Source organism: Crinia signifera, chromosome 2 (genome assembly GCF_055691185.1).
Source record: "Crinia signifera chromosome 2, ASM5569118v1, whole genome shotgun sequence".
NCBI classification, from domain to species: Eukaryota; Metazoa; Chordata; class Amphibia; order Anura; family Myobatrachidae; genus Crinia; species Crinia signifera.
This window is the reverse complement of record NC_139218.1, coordinates 397,079,276-397,096,721: the sequence shown is the minus strand read 5'-3', so window position 1 is coordinate 397,096,721 and position 17,446 is coordinate 397,079,276. Positions and strand designations below refer to the sequence as shown.

Here is a 17,446-nt window from a genome sequence, read left to right as displayed (position 1 = left end):
ACTGGGCTCAATGGGAATTAATGCTAATGAGTGATCATGGGGGAAGGGGCAGAAGCATGCATTGACTTTCAAACTCAATCTGTACCAACGACATGCATAATCGAACAGATCTACTTGTGTGGAATTTAATCAAAGTACTCTTTCCCTAAAGAATGTACTCTTTCCCTAAAGTTAGGACCTTTAACTGAAGTGGGAAATGTACTTGTGTGAAAAAAAACCCATTCTTTGCAACACAGTATGTAACGCCAATAACTGTATCACGTACATGGCCACCTGCCATTGTTAATTTTTTTGTGCAAAAGGCAAAAGGAATTTGCAAAGCACCAAATAAATTTATTGATTAAAAAATTAAAAAAAAAAGTAGTACATTAAAAAAATAAATAAATTGTACCCCACTTTGGCTCGAACCAGTTTTGCTGCTACAAGTATACAGTAACTGTGTCTTTAACCGCTAGGCCATAGAAACCTGTGATCTCAGCTGCTCCATTGGTGTACAATATACTGTATAGTCAAGTATGAGACATGCCCAGTAGATTGCGGTTTTCATGGCGCAGTACAGCATAATGATAGACACCTCCGTAAATAATATACCATGTGAAAGTTTCCAGCATTAGTAAAGGTTAGCATGGATTCCATATTTATGCAGTAGCAATCTGTACCAACAATTGTATAACTGATATCTCCTCCTGCAAATTTAATCCAAGAACTCTTTCCTTAAAGTAAGTACTCTTTCCCTAAATTAAGGACTTTTACCTGAAGTGGAAAATTTACTCCTGCAAGAAAAAAAACGTTCTCTGTATCTTACAGTATATAACGACAATAACTGTATCATGTACATTGCAGCCTGTCATTGTTTTTTTTTTTTGTGCAAAAGGAATTTGCAAAGCACCAAATAACTTTATTGATTAAAAAATGAAAAAAAAAAGTAGTACATTAAAAAAAAAAAAAAATTGTACCCCACTTTGGTTCGAACCAGTATTGCTGCTACAAGTATACAGTAACTGTGTCTTTAACCGCTAGGCCACAGAAACCTGTGATTTCAGCTGCTCCATTGGTGTACAATATACTGTATAGTCAAGTATGAGACATGCCCAGTAGATTGCGCTGTTTTCATGGCGCAGTACAGCATAATGATAGACACCTCCGTAAATAATATACCATGTGAAAGTTTCCAGCATTAGTAAAGGTTAGCATGGATTCCATATTTATGCAGTAGCAATCTGTACCAACAATTGTATAACTGATATCTCCTCCTGCAAATTTAATCCAAGAACTCTTTCCTTAAAGTAAGTACTCTTTCCCTAAATTAAGGACTTTTACCTGAAGTGGAAAATTTACTCCTGCAAGAAAAAAACGTTCTCTGTATCTTACAGTATATAACGACAATAACTGTATCATGTACATTGCAGCCTGTCATTGTTATTTTTTTTGTGCAAAAGGAATTTGCAAAGCACCAAATAAATTTATTGATTAAAAAATGAAAAAAAAAAAAAAAAAAAAGTGCATTTAAAAAAAAAGTAAAGGTTAGCATGGATTCCATATTTATACAGTAGCAATCTGTACCAATGACATGTATATCTGATCATATCTCCTCCTGCGAATTTAATCCAAGAACTCTTTCTGTAAAGTAAGTACTCTTTCCCTAAATTAAGGATTTTTACATGAAGTGGAAAATTTACTCTTGCGAAAATAAAAACGTTCTTTGTAACTTACAGTATGTAACGACAATAACTGTATCATGTAAATTGCAGCCTGCCATTGTTAATTTTTTTGTGCAAAAGGAATTTGCAAAGCATCAAATTACTTTATTGATTAAAAAAATGAAAAAAAAAAAAATAGTACGTTTAAAAAAAAAAAAACTGTACCACACTGTGGATCGAACCAGTATTGCTGCTAACAGTATACAGTAACTGTGTCGTTAACCGCTAGGCCACAGAAACCTGTGATTTCAGTTGCTACATTGGTTTACAATATACTGTACAGTCAAGTATGAGACATGCCCAGTAGATTGCGCTGTTTTCATGGCGCAGTACAGCATAATGATAGACACCTCCGTAAATAATATACCATGTGAAAGTTTCCAGCATTAGTAAAGGTTAGCATGGATTCCATATAGCAATCTGTACCAACAAAATGTATAACCAAACAGATCTGCTTTAATTTAATCCAAGTACTCTTTCTCTAAAGTACTGTAAGTACTTTTTCTCTAAAGTAAGGACAAAATCTGAAGTGGGAAGTTGGACAAAATCTGTAGTGGGAAGTTGCGTGGCAGCCTGACATTTCGTTTTGTAGAAGACAGATTTTTTTTTCTTTTATAAAGTGAAGAATGTTGATTGGCCAGCTTCTCACAGATCAATGTCAACTGCAACATCATTGTATTCAGCACCGTAGTCTTAACGTGGAACATTTGTCACCCAGTGGTTAAACTATGTATTACATGGTGTGGGACATAACGCAGGACATAACGCAATCTACAACTCGCGACTCAGAGACCTCAAAAGCGCGTTGTAAACCACGATGTACTTGGCCACATCTGTATGTTAGTATGTCCCAATTTTAACCTCTATTTTTCGCTGCATCCCCATATGAGCCAATTGTGGGGTTCTTAATAATAAATAAATTAAAAGTTATATTTTATGATTCCAGTTTCTTAGTGCGTTCCCCCAAAGCAGTCCTTTTTCTCTTTTTGTCCCAAAACGCTACATGCTTGACTGCTGGGAACAGCACCCCCTTCAGTCTATATATGAAAATTGGGGTTCCTCTCTCTAAAGATGCTATAACTATCTGGTGTGCAGGTGTGCAACAGGCTTCCTGGTGGAGCCACAATACGCCATAAGTTTGAATCAGTTCAATGAAAGCTGGCAATATTGCTTCTGCAGCTGACTCCCCATCCTAGCAGGACAGTAAATGTCTTTTTGGACACATACATATATTTATAAAAGGTGGTGTGTGTGTGTGTGTGTGTGTGTGTGTGGGGGGGGGGGGGGGGCGCAACCAATATTTATCTTGCCTCTGGGCAACTGGGACTAACTTACGCCACTTGACCAGGAGAGCCAACACCTCACCAACCGGAAGAGTTCCATGAACTTCCAGAAAATTGCAGGAGAACACATACACACAGATTAATAAAAGAAGATTGCTATATTTCATGTATTTTCTATTTCTGATATTATTTAATCATTTAAAGTTTATTTTCTTCCTAAAAGCAATGCTAATGTCTTTATTTCTCAGGCTGTAGATGACGGGATTCATCATTGGGGTTAATACTGTATACAGCATGGCCACTAGGGAGTCCACATCTGAGGAGTAGGACGCCGTTGGGCGAATGTACATGAAGATTAGTGGTAGGAAAAATATATTTACCACCGTGAAGTGGGAAGCGCATGTGGAAAATGCTTTCCTGCGTCCGTCATTGGAATTTATTTTGAGGATGGTTAGAATTATTCTAAGGTAAGAAATAATAACAAGGGTAAAACTTATCAAAATAAGAAAGGCACCAATTGATGATCCAACTGCGACATTGAAGGAAGTGTTGACGCAAGCCAGCTGCAGCAATGGTGGGTGATCACAGTAGTAATGGTGGATGACATTAGGACCACAAAAAGGTAACTTCAGGACTAAGATTAAGGAAATGACTGGGGTCATAAATCCCCCAAACCATGCTGCGGCTGATAGATTTATATATAATATCCTGGTCATAACTGTATGATAATGTAATGGAGAGCATATAGCGATATATCGGTCATAGGCCATTGCAGTCAGCAATAAACACTCCGTTGCTGCTAAAGCCAGGAACATATACATCTGCACAAAGCAGGCGGAGTAGGAGATGGTATCAAGGTGCATCGAGAACTTAGCCAACATCTTCGGGATGGTGGTCGTGGTGTAGCTCATGTCTAGGAAAGACAAATTGGTGACAAAGAAATACATTGGAGTCTGTAGCCTGTGGTCCAGTATGACCAGTAGAAAGATGATTCCATTACCAGAGAGGGAGAAGAGGTAGATAAATAGAAACACACAAAACAGCAAAGTTTGGTAGTTCTGAAGGCTCGGGAATCCATAGATGATGAATTCGGTTACAGGGCTGAAAGTTTCATTGAAGGAACCAGATGATGGAATATGTTCTTCATTAACCTGTATGGGGTTATATATACAGTAAGTACAAACAGAGTAACATTTCATATCTCAGTATATCTAAATATTGTATGGAAGAGAGGTGTCAGCATTCACTATCTGCGACTAAAAGCTGCTGGTCTCTGTTGAGGGAGGTTCACCTCTATGTAACATGTGGAGCAATTAGGGGTCGGAGACCTGCATTGCTAAGGGTTATATACTGATCCCAATGCCTGTGGGTGTTTCCCAGTAGATTGGGTGACCAATAAATTGTTTAAGTATAACTAGATTATGCAGGACACATTCAGGTGCCACATTTATTGTATTAAATGGTCGCAATGCCGATACAGTAATGGGTGCTCGATTGTTACTCTATGGTAGATCTGATCCCATGATGCTACCCAGTAATGATGGATTTGATCTCATTGTCTCCATTGAGACCTTTGGGTGTTAGAGTTTTGAGTGTCCACCTAAGCTCTTCTTTGTTTATTCTTCTAATGAAGTCATCTCCTCTCCAGCTCTTGTTGACTTATTCCCTGTCAGCCGCCGCCGTCCCAGAGCGTCACTGCGTTCTGTCACGTCCGGGACGGGCGGCGGAGATGGAGCGCCGGGGGAGCGTCGGGGGCGTTGCCTAGCAACGCCCCGAGCTTCCGGCTCTGTTGCTCCGGCTGCTAGGCATCGGGGCGTTGCTGGGCAACGTCCCCGAGTCTCCAGGCAGCGTGCGGCGTCAGCGCAGCTGACGTCCGCACAGTCACAGGCGGCAAATTCAAATAAATAGCCGGCGTCTGCTGGGAACAGACGCCGGTTATAGCTTTGGTGTGCCCCGCAGCCTTTGTGTTCCTGGTTCCAGCAGCTTCATTACAGTGCCCCGTGCCGTGATCCTTGCTGTGATTCGGATAAGTCTTTACATTTTGTTCCTTGATTATATTCCATCTTGTCAGCATTGTTGCTTGTATCTCGTATTATTATATTCTATCCTGTCAGCATTGTTGCTTGTATCTTGTATTGTTTTATTCCATCCTCTGGGCATTGTTGCCATTATTACCACTGTTATACAGTTATTCCACCTTTACGTATTGTTACGTCTGGTATACCCCTTGGATCTGTCTTGTTCCTTGCGTGGCTACCCCGTGGGTATCTGGGGCCTCCTTGCCTTCTGTGGGTTTAGATAGTTTTACCCTTGCTCTCCACTAGCCTTGGCGGCCGTGTTGTCCCTACGTAAGACCAGGTGGCATCGAGGTGGGAGCCTGACTAACGGGCTCTCACGAATGCGGCTATTATTGGTGAAGCCTAGCCCTCTGCACACGTCCGCCAATTCCGGTTTGAGGCAACGGAGGTAGGGGTGGCAAGAGAGTTCCCGGACCCTAACATTATAACCGGCCCCCAAAAAAAAAAAAAAAAAAAAGTAGTAACACAATCATATTCCCTCTACAGTGGTTGTGTGTTTCTTGGTTTAGCATGGATCCCAATGCGGGGGTTCCGGCCCAGGTTTTTGCTGATCAGTTACACCACCTCACTCAGCAGTTGCAGGATCTTACTCTCAGGGTAGAGTCTCAGGAGGAAGTTCGCAGAGCAGCTCCTCCAATGGCTGTGTCGGTTAAGGAACCTAAAATGAGTCTTCCCGATTGGTTCTCTGGGGACCGACATCAGTTCTTAATTTCAGGGAGAGCTGCAAATTATATTTCCGGTTACGGCCCCTTTCCTCCGGGTCTGAACTACAGAGAGTGGGGTTGGTGATTTCCCTGCTCCAGGGGGATCCACAGACATGGGCTTTTGGGCTGAAGGCAGACAGTCCGGCTCTTCGATCTGTGGAGTCCTTTTTCCAGGCAATGGGGATTTTATATGATGACCCAGATAAGGCAGCCGCAGCAGAGGCTCATCTTAGATCTCTTAAACAGGGTCGCCAGGTGGCAGAAGCTTATTGCTCTGAATTCCGGCGATACGCCAATGATTCGGGGTGGAATGATCCAGCTTTACGCTCCCAATTTAGGGTGGGGCTGTCTGACCAAATAATGGATTCTCTGGTTCAGTATCCCACACCGACGTCCCTGGACGATCTTATGCAGCTGGTTATCAGGGTGGATCGCCGGCTCCGTGAGAGACGTTCAGAACGGGGGGCAGGTTTGGCGCCATTGCCCAGTGTCCCCGAGGACTCCGCCGTCGACCTTGGGGAACCCATGCAGCTGGGCGCAGCTCGCTTATCTCCACAGGAGAAGGCGAGACGGCGTTCCCAGGGCCTCTGTCTCTACTGCGGGGTCCGGGGACACTTGGTGAATTCCTGTCCTGAGCGTCCGGGAAATGCCAAGGCCTGAGGATGCAGGGAGACATCCTGTCAGGCCTATCTCTTATATCTCCCAGTAATTCTTTATTAGTTCCCATATGTATTTTTTCTGAGATTCATAGGTGGGATGGCCAGGCATTTATTGATAGTGGGGCTGCAGGTAATTTTCTGGACTCCCAGTTAGCTCAGAAACAGGGGATTGCTCTCATACCAGTATCTCCAGAGATTTCGGTCTATGGCTTAGATGGCAATCGCTTGCCCAGTGGGGTTATTACACAGCGCACCGTCCCCCTACAGGTCCAGGTTGGGGTCACCCATTCTGAGCTCTTATCTTTTTTTATTTTTCGTAGTCCTGTTACACCCGTAGTACTGGGATTGCCATGGCTCAAATTGCACAACCCACGTTTTGATTGGCAATCAGGAGAACTTGTAAGTTGGGGTGAGGAATGTCCTCATAATTGTCTGGCTCTTCCAGTCCGCATGGTGACTCCCTCAGTTTCTGGGGTACCTGAACCTTATTGGTCATTCTCTGATGTGTTTTCCAAAAAGGAAGCAGACGTCTTGCCTCCTCATAGACCTTATGATTGCGCCATTAATCTCATTCCTGAGGCCAAACTTCCCAAGGGGCGACTATACTCCTTGTCTCTCCCTGAAGAGAAGGCGATGGAGGAGTATATTGAAGAAAACCTCAAAAAAGGGTTCATTAGGCCCTCAAAGTCACCCGTCGGAGCCGGATTCTTTTTCGTGGGGAAAAAAGACGGCTCCTTACGCCCGTGTATTGATTTTAGACAGCTTAATGCCATTACAGTAAAAAATTCGTATCCTCTTCCACTCATATCTGTCCTCTTCGATCAGCTACGTAAGGCATCCATTTTTTCTAAAATTGATTTGAGGGGGGCGTACAATTTAATTCGCATAAAAGCAGGTGATGAGTGGAAAACGGCGTTCAATACGCATTCTGGACACTATGAGTATCTGGTAATGCCGTTTGGTCTCGCTAATGCACCTGCTGTGTTCCAGGATTTTATTAATGACGTCTTAAGGGAGTTTTTGGGAGTTTTTGTCGTAGTGTATCTGGATGATATCTTGATCTTCTCCCCATCACTGGAGCAACACCGCTTGCATGTATGCGCAGTTCTCAAAAAATTGAGGGAGAACAATTTATATGCTAAGTTGGAAAAATGCGAGTTTGAGGTGGAGAGCATTTCTTTTCTGAGATACATTATTTCCCCTCGGGGTTTTCAAATGGACCCAGGAAAGCTTCAGGCCATTAAGGATTGGGTACAACCATCAAACCTCAAGTCCACCCAGAGGTTTTTGGGGTTTGCCAACTATTATAGGAGATTCATTCCATTCTTCTCCGATATTGTGGCCCCCATAGTTGCATTAACCAAAAAGGACGCCAATCCTTCGGTCTGGTCCGACGCCGCTGTCAAAGCCTTTACTAAGTTGAAGGCAGCCTTTCTCTCCGCCGGGGTTTTGCGGCATCCCAATCCTGAATTGCCCTTTGTCGTTGAGGTGGATGCCTCAGAGGTAGGGATTGGGGCAGTCCTTTCACAGGTGGATGGGCAGGACGGTTTCTTACATCCATGTGCTTTTTTTTCTCGGAAGTTTTCCTCAGCGGAATGTAATTATGACGTCGGCAATCAGGAGCTTCTCGCCATTAAAGCAGCCTTAGAGGAATGGCGACATTGGCTGGAGGGGGCTAGATTCCAGGTTACTATCATAACAGATCATAAAAATCTGGCATACCTCCAATCAGCCAAAAGAGTCAATGCCAGGCAGGCGAGGTGGACTTTATTCTTTGCCCGATTTAATTTTATTATCACTTACAGGCCAGGGTCAAAGAATGTCGTTGCCGACGCTCTTTCGAGAAGTTTTTCTGCTGTCCAAGACCCTCATTTACAGCTGGAGCCTATTATTCCTGCCTCTTGTATTCTTGCCGGTTTTACTAACAGCCTTCTGGACCAAATCATTTTGGCACAAGCCTCGGCTCCTAAGGCCATTCCAGAGGGTAGACTTTTTGTGCCTTTAGAGCTCCGCAAAAAAATTTTTTTTTAGTTTCATCAATGTAGATCGGCGGGACATCCGGGCATTGATAAGACCTTATCTTTGTTATCAAGAGCTGTCTGGTGGTCCACCATGAGGAGAGATGTCAAGGAATGGGTGTCTGCCTGCGACGTCTGTGCCAGAAATAAAACTCCTCGTTGTTCTCCGATTGGTCAGTTGGTTCCCTTGTCGATATCCAGGAGGCCATGGTCACATATCTCCATGGATTTTATAACCGATCTACCACAATCTCGGGGTTGTGACTCTATCTGGGTGGTGGTAGACCGGTTTAGTAAAATGGCACATTTTGTTCCCTTGACCGGTTTACCTTCCGTGGAAAGGTTGGCCTCTTTGTTTGTATGCCACATTTTTCGCTTGCATGGCCTTCCTACAGATATTGTGTCAGATAGGGGCGTTCAATTTGTGGCCAAGTTTTGGAGGTCTGTTTGCTCTGCGTTACAGATTAAGCTCAGTCCATCTTCGGCCTATCAACCGCAATCCAATGGGCAGACGGAACGTGTGAATCAGACACTCGAGCAGTTCCTGCGTTGTTACGTATCTAAGTCCCAACAGGATTGGGTGGAGAACCTACCATTCGCAGAATTCGCCTATAACAACGGCTGGCATTCTGCCACCAAGATATCTCCTTTTTTCTGTAACTATGGTTTCCACCCTCGGGCTAATTCTTTTGATCCTGTTCCCACCAGAACAGGTAATCCCAGGTGGGTGACCAGTAGGAGGGGCACCTGGGCTATGGTCCGTAGGGCTCTCCTCTCTGCGACCACGGCCGCAAGGCGCTTTTCCGACCGTCACAGGAGACCCTGTTCGTTTAAAGTCGGAGATTGGGTGTGGTTATCCACCAGAAATATCAATATCCATCAGGCATCCAAGAAGTTGGGTCCTCGCTTTATTGGTCCCTACAAGATCGTTAGGAGGATCAATCCTGTGGCCTTCCGACTCCAGATTCCACGCTCTCTGAAGGTCAATCCCACGTTCCATGCCTCTTTACTTAAACCTGCCCATCGGCCTTGTGCTTACAGGCCAGCACCGGTCATTCGGCAAGGCATCAAGGAGTTTGTGATTGATAGTATTCTTGATTCGAAAATCACCCGCGGTCGTTTATTTTTTCTTGTCCATTGGAAGGGCTATGGACCTGAGGAAAGGTCCTGGGTTCTGGACAAGGACCTTCATGCCCCATCCTTAAAAGAGTTATTTCATAGGCAAAATCCGTTGAAGCCAGGACTTGGAGGTCGGTTGACCTCTCCTCAAGGGGGGGGTACTGTCAGCCGCCGCCGTCCCAGAGCGTCACTGCGTTCTGTCACGTCCGGGACGGGCGGCGGAGATGGAGCGCCGGGGGAGCGTCGGGGGCGTTGCCTAGCAACGCCCCGAGCTTCCGGCTCTGTTGCTCCGGCTGCTAGGCATCGGGGCGTTGCTGGGCAACGTCCCCGAGTCTCCAGGCAGCGTGCGGCGTCAGCGCAGCTGATGTCCGCACAGTCACAGGCGGCAAATTCAAATAAATAGCCGGCGTCTGCTGGGAACAGACACCGGTTATAGCTTTGGTGTGCCCCGCAGCCTTTGTGTTCCTGGTTCCAGCAGCTTCATTACAGTGCCCCGTGCCGTGATCCTTGCTGTGATTCGGATAAGTCTTTACATTTTGTTCCTTGATTATATTCCATCTTGTCAGCATTGTTGCTTGTATCTCGTATTATTATATTCCATCCTGTCAGCATTGTTGCTTGTATCTTGTATTGTTTTATTCCATCCTCTGGGCATTGTTGCCATTATTACCACTGTTATACAGTTATTCCACCTTTACGTATTGTTACGTCTGGTATACCCCTTGGATCTGTCTTGTTCCTTGCGTGGCTACCCCGTGGGTATCCGGGGCCTCCTTGCCTTCTGTGGGTTTAGATAGTTTTACCCTTGCTCTCCACTAGCCTTGGCGGCCGTGTTGTCCCTACGTAAGACCAGGTGGCATCGAGGTGGGAGCCTGACTAACGGGCTCTCACGAACGCGGCTATTATTGGTGAAGCCTAGCCCTCTGCACACGTCCGCCAATTCCGGTTTGAGGCAACGGAGGTAGGGGTGGCAAGAGAGTCCCCGGACCCTAACATTCCCTATGATCGTCAGTCCTGTTGGGTCTCTGTCGTGTTGTTTCTAAAAGTATTTCGCCAGGTTTTGTGTTTTCAATTCATTTCTGATGTTCCTAACATGTTCATAAATCTGCATATTAAGCTTCCTATGGGCCTGATTCAGGTTGGCTCGGTAAGTTCCCATGGGCGAGCCCCATTCGCCCCCAGCCCGCTTTTTTGTAAACTATCTTTGGTTTGGGTGGGAGGAATCTCATCTTCGAAGAGTATGTGCCGGTGGTTGTAATTACACAAATTACATCCCCTTATATTTGGGATCACAAAATTGATTGTGCGTTTTTCGAAAACACCTCTGATTTGCAGGCTTGCTTTTGTCCCATTCAAATTTGTGTAACAAAATGCCAGAAAATATAAATTTGAAACAAAAATTCAGCTGATTTGGTGAAACAAACCGGCAAACTGACAAGACGGCAATGTTTCACTTTCCCGGCTTCGCATTACCTCCAGATATTATACTTCATTGCTTGATGTCCATCTAGATGTATAATAGAACTGTTAGGGTTGTGTCTGTACATAGAAATTTTTGGGAGAAATATACTTCTAGGGACTGTTTAAGAACTACGGAGATGGAACTGTCATTCCGGCAACATTCCGGCAACACGCAAAAACAACTGAATGAATTTGGATGGTGTTTCCATATGGCATAGCTTAGTGACCTAGAAATAAGTTGATATACTCATATATGACCTTAATGTGACGTTGGGGAGAGGAGCAATAAAGGAGAAAGCACTTGACCCTAAAACTTGGTGTTCCAATCTTGCTTCTGCATGACTCTGGCCAAGTTATCAAACCGAACTCGACCTACAGAGGAACCAAACTGAGGTGGAGACTATATCAGGATGTGGCCCGGGTGAGGCTAGGTGTATACCCCATAGCCCAAACATTTTATTTTTCGATTCAAGCGCCTGCAGTTTCCAGTAAGCGTCGGATCTACTTTGCGCGGGCAAACTGAGCGTTTGGCCTCAGGCGTAGATCTCAGGGCCATCTTCTTCACCAATGGCCAGTTTTACATGTTTGCTATCAAGTTCAACCAGATTATTTTTGTGTTAATCGCTGAAGAAAAAACTGCAAATATCTTGATCAAAGACATTTTTATATCAATATGTATGATAGTAACACAGATTGAGTATACCTTATCCGGGTATGTTCTCCAAATTATTCAGAAAACCATAGTTTCTGGAATGTATTTACTCTACTAGTCATGCTCCGTGCCAGGTGTCTCATTCTGCTACCGATGTGCTCAGCGCACTTTTCTCATTCCCGAACGTTATGTTGACCTTTAGACCATGTTTACCATATGCATGTTGACCAATTAGTGTTGACTTATTGACTGTTGAGCTAGATATTGTTGACCTACAGTAGCATACATACAGTGGCCTAACAATGGCACTGCAGCCCAAGCATTGACTTGGGCTCCTTGTGGGGGTGCATATTGTAGATTCCAATCGGTATGGACGTCCATATGGAATCTGTTAAAAATGTCCCTTCAAAATGGCCGCCACCTAGGAGACTGATACAAGAGGTCCTACTGGGTAGTGTATATCGCAATGAGCATGTAAACCCTTGGCAACGAGCATGTAACAACATGGCAACACGCATGTAACCCCCTAGTAACAAGCCAAAGAAAACCCAATGGCAATGAATAAGAAACCTCTGAAAACTAGTATGTAATCCCTGGTAACGAGCATGTAACCCCTGGTAACGAGCATGTAACCCCTGGTAACGAGCATGGAATCCCTGGTAACGAGCATTTAGGTAAAAATAATTTTTTGCTAGCGAGGGTGCAAAATTTCTAGTTATGCCACTGCATACATACAGCAGACTACATATAAATATAGAAAGAAATAAGCAGGGCGCAAATTAAATGAAGATCTAAAATAGGGTGGGATTGTCTGATAAAATTATATTATAGGTAAGTTTAATAATAGTATAAAAAAAATTATAATAAAAAATGTATTACAATGCTTACTGTGCATCCACTTATTGTGCATCATAATAATAGAAAACACCTGCTTGTTCCTATTTAGACAGTGCTGGATTAAGCCTTTGGGGGGCCCGGGTAACTTTAGACAGGGGGCGCCCCTCCCACTTGTCTTTACAGGCCACAAACTGCACTGGACAATATTACACTGTCAAAACACAGAGTAAAGAAGCAATAACTTGGCACTCTGGATGAAGTATGAAGTCTTATGTAATGTATTGCTGAATTACTTTTTAACAAAGCAAGTTTTCTTACAAATGTGTAGACTATTTTATATATATATATATATATATATATATACAGTATATATATGCACACACCACATGAAAAGTATGTTTGTCCCTGTGTACCTTACTCTGTAGGAGACCTCACAGGCTCTGATTAAAAACCCTCCCATGACGAGGCTGCTGCTGTCCTCCATTAATCTGAGAAGTATGTGATGAGCTCCACCAATCAGAGCTCAGCACAAGCCTCTCATTCTCTGAGCTCTTAAACAAAGTCTCATGGGACTTAATCAACTCCCAGTAATGCACTGCACTGTGCAGTCAGTGTGCCTTGGCTCCTGATGCTCAGCACCATTAATCATTGTCACATGGGCAGATAGGCACAACTTAACAGTGGCCAGGATGGCAAGAGCGGTTACTGCTCCCTGCTGTCGTCCAGCTCATGGTGCCCCCAGCCAGGAAGCTGCTGCTGCCGCCGCTGGTGTTGAGGCATCGGTCCCCGTTGCTGCCGCCGGCTTCATAGCGCTGCTGGTAGGGTTGGTGCTGATGCTGGTGAGAGGCAGGCGGCTGATGCCCGATTGCTTGAGTGCTTGCTCTCGCTCCCTCTCAAAAACCTCAGAATTATTTTATTTATTTATTAAACAAAACGATTCTGTAGGAAAAGTGGTTGGCATTTATGGGACCCACCAAAAGATCACAGCAGATACTGTATTGTTATCAATGTTTCAGTCTTCAGGATACAGTGAAAGAATAAAAATATTTACTTTGAATAGCAGTACACCCAGTGCATGTCCACATTGTCTGACGCACGCTGCAGCCGCCGCTAGTTACAGGGGCGGGGGCATTTGTACGGGTAGTAACCAAGTTCAACAAGCCACAAAAGGCAAATGCATTAGACCAACACTACAATAAAAGCATAAAAGGGCACACACAGAGCCATCCCAATACTACTGAATACCTAGATCAGTCGGACAATGTAGTCATAGTGAGACATCTTAAAACATTAACTAACCCAACACCAAACATATACATATTATAGGTTATGCTGAACACAAAAATGAAAGATGAAAAAGCGGCAAGTATTGATAATAATTAATTAAATAGATACAATAATCAAGACCACAATTCTGCAGAAAACTGGAGGGTCATCCTATAGCTACAATCAGCCCATAAGTGGCCGTCCAGGTCACCAAAAGAATGTTTTATACATTACATTGGTTACTGTACAGTGGGGCAGATGTATTAGACCTTACCAAGAGATAAATACAAGGGCGATAAGTAGAGATAAACGTCCAGCCAATCAGCTCCTTACTGCCATGTTACAGGCTGAGTTTGAAAAAGTCCGTAAGGAGCTGATTGGCTGGACGTTTATCTCCTTATCACCCTTGCATTTATCTCTTGTTAAGGCTCAATACATCTGCCCCAATATCCCTAAATAAATAAAGGCAGTTAATTTAGAAAACACAGGAAAATTAAAGATTTTCATTAAGGCCCCTAAGGCTAATGGTATCAAGCTGAGAAATCCAGAAGTTCTTCCTTTTTATTAATGCTAAATTGCGTTGCCCACCACACTTCATGGGGGCAACAATCAAGTATCCAATATTTAAGACTATTCAAGGTATGTTTAGAGACGGCAAAATGCCGGGCTACCGGTTGGTCGCTTGTTCCACTGTCTATGGCTGCGTTAATGGCAGACCGGTGCACTGCCATTCGCTCCTTGAACTTACATTGGGTTTTCCCAATGTAAGAAAGCCCACATGGACATAAAACCTGATATACGATGTACGTGCTGTTACAGTCAAACGATTCCTAATTTTGTAGATTTTATATGAGTGTGGATGACAAAATTGGTCACCTGCAATTAAGAATTTACAGGTGACACACCAGCATCTAAAGCAGGCATGTCCAACTTGCGGCCCTCCAGATGTGCTAAAACTACACATCCCAGCATGCATTGCCATCATTCTAGCATTCCCTAATAGCCAAATTGTGGCAAGGCATGCTGGGATGTGTAGTTTTAGCACATCTGGAGGGCCGCAGGTTGGACAAGCCTGATCTAAAGCATCCTAATTTTTTACTATCTTACTAAATCGACTCAGTTTTAATTTTCCCACGACCAGTTGCATCAGTTTTGACCAAATGATCACGTAAGTTCTTGTTCCTCCTTATAACAAGGCATTATGATGTGAGCTTTCAGGCCTATAGAAACGTCTGTCTCTATTAGCAGCCATGATTTCTTTATAGCACAAGTAATTAATTCAGATTGGCCATTAACCCCTTGAGTGGTACGCCCAGAGATTTTCCGGGCTCAGCTGCGCTGCCGCAGCGGGCTGTCCCAGAAAGTCTCCTGGCATACCACTAATATACAATAGGTGAGCGCCAGTGGTGTCCAGGTGTGCACCACTGGCACAGCACCTCTAGTGCCCACCCCGCGCCACAAACCCCCGTCCCCCCCATCACCTTTGCTGCGGCGATCGGTACGCCGGAGCTCCCCTGACCCGCCCGCCAGCCAGCTTGCTGCCCGTCACTCATTTTACAGTGACGTCGGTGGCAGGCTCGGGTATGGTCGGCGCGGCTCGGGGGAACTCGGGAACGCTCCCGAGCCACCGTGATCATCCCCCAGCCTGCCGTTAGTGTCACTGCTGAATGTGACAGGCGGCCGCCTAAGGCAGCAGCGGCAGCTCCGGCGTACTAACGGAGGTGAGGGAGGGGGGCTTACAAATTCCTGTGGTGGGTTTTGCTGGGGCAGGACAAACCTGCCCTGGTAGGGTTGTCCTGCCCCAGCAAAACCCACCACTCAAGGGGTTAAACCTGGTCCCAAATGGGAGACTTTTAGTATAGGATTTCTTATCTCTTTGAACCATTAGAGTATCTCTAGGGATTGATACAATCTTTTATTTATTTTTAATTAGTGCATCTCTGTTATAACCCCTCTTACAACATTTTCAACCTGCAGAATCGCTTTAGATTGGTCACTATTAATTCTGCAGATCCTGATCATTTGCGAATACGGGAGACCTAATTTAGGTTTTGCCGGATGACAACTACTTTTGTACAGAAGTGTATTCCTATCTGTTATTTTAGTGTATCCTGATGTTGATAGGACAGACTCATTGCAATTAACCATTACATCAAGGAAGTTAGTTTGCTGTTGGTTCATATTAACCGTCAGTTTGACGGTACCCTGCCTGGATATGACGATCAATAATCCACATTAAAGCTTGTTCTGTGTCATTCCAAATGAAAAATAAAAATAATAATAATGTGTAGAAAAGAATTTTAGAATTAATAACAGGATCTGAAAAGAAAATGTCATCCTCGACTTCAATCATAAAACAATTCCTAAAGGGATCTAGGTGTCACTATTTCAGGGGACTTAAAGGCAGGTAGGCAATGTAACAAAGCAATGAAGAAGGCAAGTCAGATGCTTGGTTGCATAGGGAGAGGTATCAGCAGTAGGAAGAAAGAAGTAATAATGCCACTGTATAGGTCATTGGTACGACCTCACCTAGAATATTGTGTTCAGTACTGGAGGCCATGGGGGAAATTTACAAAGGTAAAATCGTATAAAAAATTCGTATTCGTACAGCAAAATACGATTTTTTTATGCGTATTCGTATTTTCAGGATTTACTATCCTGAAAATACGGTGAAGTGTATTCGTATTCATGGTGTATACATGGCGTATTCGTATTTTTGAATACGAATACGAATGAATACGACATCGATAGAATAAGCCTATTTTTAACATAAAAACAACGTACTTTAGTCATTTACTAACAATTCGTATTTGTAAAAAATACGAATATGAATCGAAAACGCATACGAATCGTAAGAAAATACGCCAAAAAAATACACCTTGATTTGGAAGTGTATTTCACATCTTAGAATTTTACACATGAGGAAAAAAAATCAGAAAATAACCCCCAGCTGATCAAAATCACAAATGTGTGACTTATAAAAGGCCACTAAGCGCACATACACACTTTTTAAATGATTTATTTTTACATTTTTTTTTACGCTGCAGCCTGCACGGATCTGACTGATCCATGCAGGCTAAAACCAATACGAATTTGTATTTTAAAATAGGAATTTGTATTTAAATTGCGAATTCGTATAAGAAAAAACACGAATCAATACACCATCGAATAATACGAATCAGTCAAATACGACTGATTAGTAAATTATCCTCCGGAATACGAATGAAAATACGACAACACCAGACGTATTCATTCGTATTAAGAATACGAATACGATTTTTTGTAAATTTCCCCCATATCTCCAGAAGGATACATTAGAGACTGTACTTAGAAAGGGCAACCCAAAATGGTGCATGGCCTACATCACAAAACGTACCAGGAAAGACTAAAAGATCTTAATATGTATGCTTTAGAGCAGAGAAGGGAAAGGGGGACATGATAGAAACTGTCACATATATCAAGGGTTATAATAAGGTACAGGTGGGAGACATTCTTCACAGGAAGAGGAGCAACAGAACACGAGGACATGCACTGACACTAGAGGGAGGAAGGTACAGGTGGGAGACATTCTTCACAGGAAGAGGAGCAACAGAACACAAGGACATGCACTGACACTAGGGGGGAGGAAGGTACAGGTGGGAGACATTAGTCACAGGAAGAGGAGCAGCA

The 17,446-nt window shown here is 43.7% G+C and overlaps 1 protein-coding gene across 1 annotated transcript; it reads right to left on the bottom strand.

Moving 5' to 3' along the window:
* Positions 1-3,177: 3,177 nt before the first annotated feature.
* Positions 3,178-4,182, bottom strand: LOC146058606 (olfactory receptor 6N1-like). Its single transcript, XM_083170881.1, has one exon. The coding sequence runs from the start codon at positions 4,180-4,182 to the stop codon at positions 3,178-3,180; it is 1,005 nt and encodes a 334-aa protein (XP_083027007.1).
* Positions 4,183-17,446: the final 13,264 nt, after the last annotated feature.